Here is a 9742-nt window from a genome sequence, read left to right on the forward strand (position 1 = left end):
ATCTATTTGATACTCTTATTTTCCGATTCATATAATCTATCTTTTGTTATATCATTAAGGAATGTTAATTTTGTAAAGTAGATTATTATTTTGTTTTATTAAATCAACAAAATGAATTACATTTTTTAATCCGTGTATGTTTGTTATTTCTTAATTTATGCGCATGTGTTAAAATGAATTATATTGTGAGATGAAGAGAGTACCGAGATCAATCATTAAAAAAAAAAACATTTCCATGCTTATTAAAAACGATATTCTCTGCATAGTTAATTATAAGACCGTCAGAAATATCCTTAATTATAGGCTCGTATTTTAAATTATTATATATATTTATTATTTTTCTCAAATATATCTTTTATTAATTCTATTAATTTATTTGAAAGATGAAAAGTCAAAACTAGATATCTTCATGTATAAATAATATTTTAAAAATATTTTCACATCAAATTAACTAAATAGTTTTCTAAATATACCTGAAAATACCAAAAAGTGTTTTTTAAAAAGAGATGAATATCCTATAATAAATGATTTAGTCGACAATTTAATACAAATTAAGAAAAACTTACAAATAAAAGAAAGAGTATCATTTTTACAAACCTACCCTATTAAAATATTTACCATTACCATAAATTAAAAATAGAAGAAAATTAATTGAGAATAATACATATAGTATAAATTAGAATGTGCAATTAAAAATATTTAATATTACATCAAAAATTGAAAACGTCATTGTTTTGAGGTAATATTTCTATTTTCCATTTATCCTTATTTTAAAATTAAATAATATATTTTTTTTATCATCATATTTATAACACTATAAATATCTTGTCAAAAAAAAACCTCTTATAAACATTTAAAAAGGGATTGATTAAATATTAATCTCCCACCAATTAACGCCAACGATGAAATATTTGCCAACAATCAAAGCAAAGTCATAGCCCCAACAACTGTACATACAAAAAGTACAATTACACAATCTCACAAACAACCAAACCAACCTCTTCCTTTCTCTCAAATCACATCAAAAACCTTTCAATCTTTCTCTCTTTCTTCTTCTACTTCAATTCTCTTCTTTCTTCACTTTTTATTTTTGTCCTTTAATTAATAATTAATTTGGAGTTACATAGATCTTAGCTTAGCTTCAGTTTATTACAACTCCCCCAAGAGAGAGAAACGTACAAGCTGCATTTAAAGAAGCTCAAAGATTACTTATTTTGAAGTTACACTTACACCCACCTTCAAAAATTGTACCTTTCTGATCAAGGAGTAATCTTTGTTCTGATTTCAGAAGGTGGGTCCCAATTCTCTTAACCTAACATTTGTTATCATATGTCACTTATATAGTTCCAAAGTTAAAATCTTTGGCATTAGGGTGTGGATTGATGTAGATTTAAAAACCATGCTTTATCTTGCTGAAAATCATGGACCCTCCTTTTTGTTGAAATGTTAACTGTATTCTTGTTAAGAGGGTAGTTTTGATTTTGTTGTGTGTTTGTAATTGATTTATTGCTATTATATTTTGAAGATTTTTGGGGTTATTGGTGATTTAGGGTTCTGAAGATTTTTGGGGTTATTTGTAATTGCCCTTGAATTGAAAAGGTTCTTAAAACCTGATTTTCATTCAGCAGTGTTCTACAAAGAGTATGAGGAAAAATGTTGGTTCTCATTCAGGAAGGATGTTTAGTGACAGGAAATGGATTATACCATTTTTTGCAAGTTTGTTGGTATCTGTGAGCTTGGTTCTTACAGCTATTCTTGGTGAATTTAGTTCTTATGGTGGAGGAGAGGAGTCGCCGTTCGACATTGTTTCGTTCAATGGATCAGAGGATTACAATGGAGATTTTGTCGAGTCGGATTTGGAAAGGTCGATCAATGCTAGTGTGGTTGTGAAGATGGAGGCACCTAAGTTTGCATATCTAATTTCGGGTACAAAGGGTGATAGTCATAGGATGATGAGGACATTGGAGGCGGTTTACCACCCGAGGAATCAATACATTTTGCATTTGGATCTTGAGGCTCCGCCTCGGGAAAGGTTGGAATTGGCGAATGCAGTGAAAGCTGATCCGGTGTACAGGGAAGTGGAGAATGTGCGCGTTATGTCGCAATCCAATTTGGTAACTTATAAGGGTCCTACTATGATTGCTTGTACCCTTCAAGCTATAGCAATACTATTGAAGGAGAGTTCAGAGTGGGACTGGTTTATAAACCTCAGTGCCTCGGATTATCCTCTTGTGACACAGGATGGTTAGTAACTCATCTTTTACCTGCTTCTTTGATCTTATATATTGTTGCATTGTTGTTAAATAGTGGCTATAGTGGCGCTCTAGTATAGAGGAGTTTGAACAAATTGCTATTTGCGATATATTATTTAGTAAAAAGTATTGTCAAATAATGGCTATATCATTGTTGATTTGTATAAACACCTTCATAACTTAGTAGTGTCTAGCTCTGTTAGACAACAACAATAATAACCAAGTCCTATCCCGCATGATGTCACACATTGAAGTCTTCATGGTGAAGATTTTATGTATGCCTTGTTACCATTACCAATTTACCATTACATCCTTTTGTTTCTGTTAGACTTACACCCCAAGTGCCATTTTATGTATATATATTTGAGAGATCTGTCAAAGTTGCTTTTATTGTTAAGACCTGCCAGATTACATTTGTGAGCTAGAACTTCTAGCTCAGATGCTAAACAAGGCCTTTCATGATCTTCCTTACTGCAGCATGTATTTGATGGTGCTTATTTTCCATAAATAATCATTATTTTTCTTAGAGGTGTATACCTTATTTTCCACAAAATTCTGTGTTCCCTAATCTAACTATAGGGATTTGGTTCCTATTAGATATACCCTTAATTGTTCAATTAAAAGAAAAACTCACTTCATAGGAAGAATGTCTACAATCTAAGCAGTTGCTGAATCTTCTCAAGAATCACAGCTTCATTCATGAATGTATGTTGGACATGGATTATACGATGATTGGATTCTTTTCATTATAAGATCCATTTGTATTATTGGAAATGATGGTGTTGTGTGATATGGACTGAAGTGTAAAATTTTCTACTTAATTATCCTTCTGAAGTAGATGGTTTAAAGTCTTGTGTTGGGATATTTTCAAGTATAAAATGAATTCTGTTTTGACCCCAATATTTTTTTAGTCCCTTATAACTATTTTCTTTGGGGGATTTTATATTCAATAATATATGAGTCTTCTGTCGTCAGTATCTTATTTGCCACAAATATATTTATATTCTCTTTATTACCAAAAATGAAGATTCATATAGTTCATCTCTAGATGTTCAGATTATGATTGAATTGCATACATATATCAAGTCAAACAAGGATCACATTTACTCCTTCCCTTTTAGATACTCTGTAAGTCGCGTGATATTTGTTTCCTACTTTTGCAGATATGCTTCATGTTTTCTCTAATCTGTCAAGAGATCTCAATTTCATTGAACATACACGCATTTCCGGTTGGAAATTGTAAGTGAATTGTATCATTGCATTTTTTTAAATTGCTGTAAATAGTGGCTTTTTTGCCGGTTTACTGTTTCGGTTGATTTACATTTATTTCTTCTATTACTGCTTATATGTTCAGGAACCAAAGAGCAAGGCCCATCATTATTGATCCTGCCCTTTACTTAACAAAGAAATCTGATTTAGCATTGACTACTCAAAGAAGAACACTTCCGACGTCTTTTAAATTGTTCACTGGTATGTTTGTCTCTACTCACTCTGTAACAAAATATAAGCAAAAAAGTACATGTATTTAGATTAAATATGGTCTAGATATATATACTTTTTTGCTTATATTTTGTTATAGAGGGAGTATTTCTATATTTTTATATGCATTTTTTCCTTTATTTTCTAAGACAAATTTAAATTTAAACTAAAAGGACCTTTCAAGGTCTAGCACTGCTACGCCAATTTTAAATTGCGGTCGCCGTTGCTGTTACGCTGCAAACCTTTGTATTGCGACCTCAACTCCGGTTGTATACCGCAATTTAAAACTATGCTTCTAAGATTGTAAGTTATCTAGTTAACTAGCCAGATTACATTTATTTCCTATTTGATAGGCAATCAACATGGTAGTTCCCTATATTTTTGTTTATGCTTTGTTAACAGGTTCGGCTTGGGTTGTACTAACGCGGTCTTTTGTGGAATACTGTATATGGGGATGGGATAACTTTCCACGGACTATGCTTATGTATTATACAAATTTTGTCTCTTCTCCCGAGGGATATTTTCACACTGTCATTTGTAACACTCAGAAGTTTCGACACACAGCAATAAGCCATGATCTTCACTACATTGCTTGGGACACTCCACCAAAGCAACATCCCATCTCTTTAACTATGAAGGACTTCGACAAAATGGCTCAGAGCAAGGCTCCCTTTGCCCGGAAGTTTGCAAAGGATGATGCAGTCCTAGACAAGATTGACAAAGAACTTTTGAGCCGCACGCATAGATTTTCACCAGGTGCATGGTGTATTGGGACATCAGAAAATGGAGCAGACCCATGTTCTTCGCGTGGCAATGATACGGTGTTTCGGCCAGGACCCGGTGCTGAGAAGCTACGCAAGCTGCTTCAGGTGCTGTTATCTGAAGAATTTCTAAGCAAGCAGTGTTTGTGACAATGGAGTACACTACAAATTGGATAATTCAAGTGTACATAATGTGGTTATATATATATATCATATATATGAGATATAAAAAGTTAGGATTTTGTATCCTATAATATAGATTCACAGTAAGAAGCAACAAGCACTGACAGTAGCAGTTTTTTGGTGCTTGTTTTGGTTTAGTTTTGCCAATTCCAGCCAGCCATTTATGCTGTAACAATCTTTTTATTTTTGTTGAGTTACAAAAGGCAATTAAGTTTCATAGCAGATATTTTAATTTTTTTATTGGTTATCTATATTATCTTATGGATAAATTCTTAGGTCAGTAATACATGTTATAGACATTTTATTCAACATTTAACATTTAGGTCACCAATGTTTGTACCGTTGAAGACATGCCTTTAATTCAAACATGAAATCATAGCAGACCATTTATCAGGTTTTGTTTTTCTAGGACATCAGCATTTATCAGATATGGTCCATCAGGATAAAGTAATTCAACTTTTTGAATTTTTTGCTTCTTTCAACTGTACTAGTACTGCATCTGCATCACATCCTAAACTATTTTTTTTTTCTTCCCCATAGGCCATAGGCATCAAATCATACACTTAAAATGTGTGTCATCCAATTTAAAATTTGTCACAACTTACAATTTGAGAAATGGATCTGCTTTAATTCCACGTCCAATAATATTTATGATAATTTTAAATATAAGTAAAAATAAAGTTAACAGTGAGTTTAGTTTCTGCAATATGGGACTAATTTGATTTTAGTCTTTGTAAAATAAGTGTTTTAGATTCCATCATATCATTTCATATTCTTTCACTTTTAGTCCTTAATTACATTGCATCTGAATCGTCATCTATTTAATAAATTAATTAAATAAAATATTAATAATTACTAAATTATTAAATTAAATAAATTTGTGATTTTTTGTTGTAAAATAATTAAATAAAATCAGTTCAGTATATTTTTTCCTTATCCACTTTCCCTCATCATCTCGTACCCTATGAAATTCATCCAAACCTAAACAAAATTCATCCAAACCTTCAAACACTGAACTTAACCATCCACAAAAACACAAACTAATAAATGAATAGTGCTACAACAAAAACACAAACAACAAATGAATAGTGCTACAACAGAATCCCAATCTTAGACAAAAACATCATTAGAACCCATTACAACAACTACAAATCATAAATGGAAAACACTAATATCCTTCAGCAAAACCCATCTACAGAAAGAGGTAGGCATGGAGTACGAAAAAGCAAAAAAAAATGACATAGTATTGGATCTCACACTCACTATAAACACAGTCACTCTGTCACACCAAAACCTCCCCAAACCAAATAAATTTCTATAGTTAATAAATAAAATATTAATAATTTATTTATTAACTTTGAAAAGGTCTTGATAGTTTCTCTTAAGCCTCAGAATGTGTTGGGCCGGCCTTGTATAACTCAACCCAAATTTTGAATTTTGAAATGGAAACAGAATAAAAGAAAAAATCTGGTTCAAAACTGAATGTCGTTGGCCTCAGCAGGATAGCCATTATATTGGAGCTTGACATGCAGTGAAGAACAAAGCATCTTGAACTTGAGCCTGAGGGCATCCATGATCTCTTGCACTTGTAGATCCTCGGGATCCATCAGAGGATATTTGTTGATCAAGTCCTGCATCTGTGCAATAGCAGTTTTGGCTCGGGAAGAGAAGCAGGTCGGGTCGATTTGGATGGCGGATGTCCAGATGTGGATGCAGCCGCTGTAGAAGCCGAGTTCCTCACCAACCTCAAAACCGACTTTCAGTCCAACCTGCTTCCCCTCATCCCTGCCGCCAACGAGGCCATCTTTGTAGCCTTCATCGTAGCCTTCCTTCAAATGAGCCTCCTCCAAATTCACCGAAGAATCAAATGGGTCATCCATCACCAATTGATACCCAATACACAACCTGCAAAAGAAAATGGATGTTTTGCAATTTAAGATATTTCTTTTCTAAAATATATAAATATTATGGTCGAGAAAAGGTGTCGTGCAGTCTCAATACTCGACACGATCTTTGTGGATCAAGCGTGTCGCTGGCATGTCAACAGCAAATCAATGACACATCATAATTTATTTGTTTAATTATTTATAAGAAAGCCTCCAAAATACTATATGTATCAACGGTGTATCGACACATATCGAGTACGATACGTGACCAAATTCACATAACTGTGCTTCATAGCTCACTACTCTGAGTCTATCTAAGCTAAACTTATAAATAGAACAATTACCTTGTAACTCCTGATGTGTGAAAATATATATTAGATTCAGATCCAGAGACGTCGTATAAGCTTTTATCAAGGACTTCTTTTGCACCAGAAATGAACTACTTGAAGTTAATCCAACTAAACCTATTGTTAATAAAAGGAAGGAAATCTAAAATTTTGCACCAGACATGTTTAAATGACATGCATACATGATTTCTGTTATACTTAACATTTTTATCATACCTAAAAGGCTAGAGAAATTTTCAACAACAAAAAGAAAACAATTTCTATATTCTTTCAAGTTTTAATTTTTAAAGGAAATACTCCTCTGCTTTCCTCCAACTCATAGTCCAATGACATGCATACATGATTTCTGTTATACTTAACATTGTTATCATACCTAAAAGGCTAGAGAAATTTTCAACAACAAAAAGAAAACAATTTCTATATTCTTTCAAGTTTTAATTTTTAAAGGAAATACTCCTCTGCTTTCCTCCAACTCATAGTCCAATGCCAAATTACAATAATACATAAGAGACGCAGTACTAGTTCATAAACATTTCAATAGATCACATGAAGTTAGTTAGACTTACACACTTAAAAATTATTATATTTTAAAACCTGACTAAACTGATTGAAGTTGCTCCTTCCCTGTTTCACCAATCCTTATAAAACTATGAAATCATTTTGGTAGAACAAAGTGAGACTGAGGCAATGAACCATAACAAAGTGTGGCGTCAAGGAGTCAACTAAACACTGCAAACCGTTAACACAGCATTATTTGTCTTCTAGCTTTCGAAACTTTTACTATCTACTTGAACCTTTCTTTCATCTAATACAACTCTAGCTCTTATATCAGATCTCACCAATGGCGGAGTACATATTACATTCTTAGTACTCATCAGAAAGCTATTTTTACAATTTGCCGAAACAATACAATACCATTTTCAGTTTTCAACAAGCAAGCAAAAACTCAAAAAGATTTTAATTCACAAAACAAGATGAACTACAAAATGAACTACCAATTACAGCAAGGGATAAATAAATTAAAGTTGAAAGTTTCCTTTCAATAACAACAAAATGTGTTTATAGCTATTAATGTGCTATAAATCTGGTATATGGAAATTTCTATTATATTGCATCAAAATGTCAATAATAGAATCAAGTGTGATCTAGTAAAAACATAGAAAACATGACATTGCACCATAAAATATACCTAGTAGAATTACTCTTTATAAAACATTTGCAAGTCCAAAAGTAAGAAGATGTAATAACAGAAGGTAAAGCATTTTACAATGAAAAAACATGCACTACAAGAAATCACTCTTTATAAATTTTTTAAGAAAGGAACCTGATTTGCAAGTTTCAAGTGACCCTTTCTCCTTCGTGCGACTTGTGTTGTGGTCAGCGGCGGAGCTTGACTAAAAAAGCTTGGGGGCGCCAAAATAAACTATAATGTGTAAATCAAATATGAAAATCATATTGTATATCTAAAATTTAAGTTGTAATATGAGCACAATGTTGATCATCAAATAATTGAACTACATGACTTGAAAAGTACTTTAAAGTAATGCTCTGCGCTTTTTGAGTGACTTGAAATCATCAATAATAGACTCAATAATCTCTTAGATCATCAATATCAATAATTTCAATAAATCAATTCGAAGTATCCATGACCACCTAACAGAGTAAGAAATCATTTAGACACAATAATGTTGCTGAAATTTATGAATGCTGTCACACATTATATCATGTACATTTTATTCTCAAACTTCTATTATATCTTACATCCACAAGAAGTCCTTAATAGCAACAACATATGCTAAAGCACTTCAATCTATTCCTGAAGTTCCATATATGAAAGCTAGAATCTTTCAATCTAAATTCACCTATAGATCAATGTAACACCACGTCCAAAATTCATACACCTTCCTTTATCCAATGCCTTCATTGTGCATGTAATTGGAAACACTTCAGAACTTACTTTCACCCCATCATCAAATGCTTCTAATGCATATGCATTTGTGAATGGTATTGAAGTTGTTTCAAACTGACTCTAGTTTCAATAGTTTCAACAATAAATAAGGGTGCTTTCATTCTAGCTTTTTTTTGTAAAATGATCACTTTTGAAAGTTTGTGTCTGTTTGTTATAGGTTTTAAAAAAAGTAAACAATCTTAAAATAATCTAAAAACTGGTTAAAATGAAAAGTTGTTTGTAGTAGCTTCTAAAAAAATCATTTTTTATTACTGATGTTTTGGAAAATAAAAAGTGATTTTCACACACAAACACAAAACACCTTCACAATTATTGCCCTCTCTATTCCTACAAACCATGATTCATAAACTGATGTCAGTGTCATAGATTATAGGTCGAAGGAGGGGATTACCAAGCTTTGCGGTTGAACACTTGTTGACAGTGGAGGAGCCTTGTTTTTTTGTTGTTGTTGGCGGCAAGGGGAGACAGGAGGCGAACGAACAGCACACAAGGGCACGAGAAGACCACCGAAATGAACGGCGCCAGATGAAGATGAGACTCGGCCTCTGGTTGTGGTGGTGCGCATCCTTTTTGTTTTGCCAGTTGCCACGTAAGCTCTTTTTCTTTTACATTTTTTAATTTTAATTTGGCTTAAGTATACTTTAATTTGCGAACTTTTTAATCAGTTAACTTTAAAATTAATCTTTTGATTCTTTTATTAACTAATTCTTAGAAAAAGTTATTATTTTTTATGATGTAATACTTAAATATTATTGTGAATTGTATAAAATATTTATTATTTTATTATTGTTATTATTAATTTTATTTATATATTAAAATATTAAAATTATTTTATTTTATTTATATACTAAAATATTTGAAATTA

At 32.1% G+C, this 9742-nt stretch overlaps 2 protein-coding genes across 8 annotated transcripts; one reads left to right on the forward strand and one right to left on the reverse strand.

Annotated features, from left to right (window-relative positions):
- Window positions 1–921: 921 nt before the first annotated feature.
- LOC101504727 (beta-glucuronosyltransferase GlcAT14A-like) lies at window positions 922–4907 on the forward strand. 3 transcript variants are annotated; one of them, XM_004507151.4, is made up of 5 exons: window positions 922–1291; window positions 1629–2244; window positions 3416–3491; window positions 3607–3722; window positions 4134–4907. In XM_004507151.4, the coding sequence occupies exons 2-5, from the start codon at window positions 1644–1646 to the stop codon at window positions 4640–4642; spliced, it is 1302 nt and encodes a 433-aa protein (XP_004507208.1). In that variant the 5' UTR covers window positions 922–1291; window positions 1629–1643; the 3' UTR covers window positions 4643–4907. The 3 variants fall into 3 exon arrangements, with proteins under 3 accessions (XP_004507208.1, XP_012573174.1, XP_073226571.1); XM_012717720.3 differs by having other exon boundaries at window positions 923–1291; window positions 1551–2244; XM_073370470.1 differs by having other exon boundaries at window positions 924–1291; window positions 1769–2244.
- A 785-nt stretch (window positions 4908–5692) lies between these two features.
- On the reverse strand, window positions 5693–9426 carry LOC101505259 (uncharacterized). 5 transcript variants are annotated; one of them, XM_004507156.4, is made up of 4 exons: window positions 9269–9426; window positions 8233–8331; window positions 6906–7025; window positions 5693–6580 (listed from the first exon to the last, which is right to left on the reverse strand). In XM_004507156.4, the coding sequence occupies exon 4, from the start codon at window positions 6553–6555 to the stop codon at window positions 6148–6150; it is 408 nt and encodes a 135-aa protein (XP_004507213.1). In that variant the 5' UTR covers window positions 6556–6580; window positions 6906–7025; window positions 8233–8331; window positions 9269–9426; the 3' UTR covers window positions 5693–6147. The 5 variants fall into 5 exon arrangements, with proteins under 5 accessions (XP_004507213.1, XP_027191811.1, XP_004507214.1 ...); XM_027336010.2 differs by having other exon boundaries at window positions 8233–8311; window positions 9269–9417; XM_004507157.4 differs by lacking the exon at window positions 6906–7025 and having other exon boundaries at window positions 9269–9425.
- Between the last annotated feature and the right edge of the window lie 316 nt (window positions 9427–9742).

This window comes from Cicer arietinum, chromosome 6 (assembly GCF_000331145.2).
Source record: "Cicer arietinum cultivar CDC Frontier isolate Library 1 chromosome 6, Cicar.CDCFrontier_v2.0, whole genome shotgun sequence".
NCBI lineage: Eukaryota > Viridiplantae > Streptophyta > Magnoliopsida > Fabales > Fabaceae > Cicer > Cicer arietinum.

Coding starts and splice junctions, on each gene's coding strand:
- LOC101504727 (XM_004507151.4), top strand. CDS start 1,644: ATGAGGAAAAATGTTGGTTCTCATTCAGGAAGGATGTTTAGTGACAGG. Junction 2,245..3,415: donor TCCTCTTGTGACACAGGATG/GTTAGTAACTCA, acceptor CTACTTTTGCAG/ATATGCTTCATGTTTTCTCT. Junction 3,492..3,606: donor CGCATTTCCGGTTGGAAATT/GTAAGTGAATTG, acceptor TTATATGTTCAG/GAACCAAAGAGCAAGGCCCA.
- LOC101505259 (XM_004507156.4), bottom strand. CDS start 6,555: ATGGATGACCCATTTGATTCTTCGGTGAATTTGGAGGAGGCTCATTTG.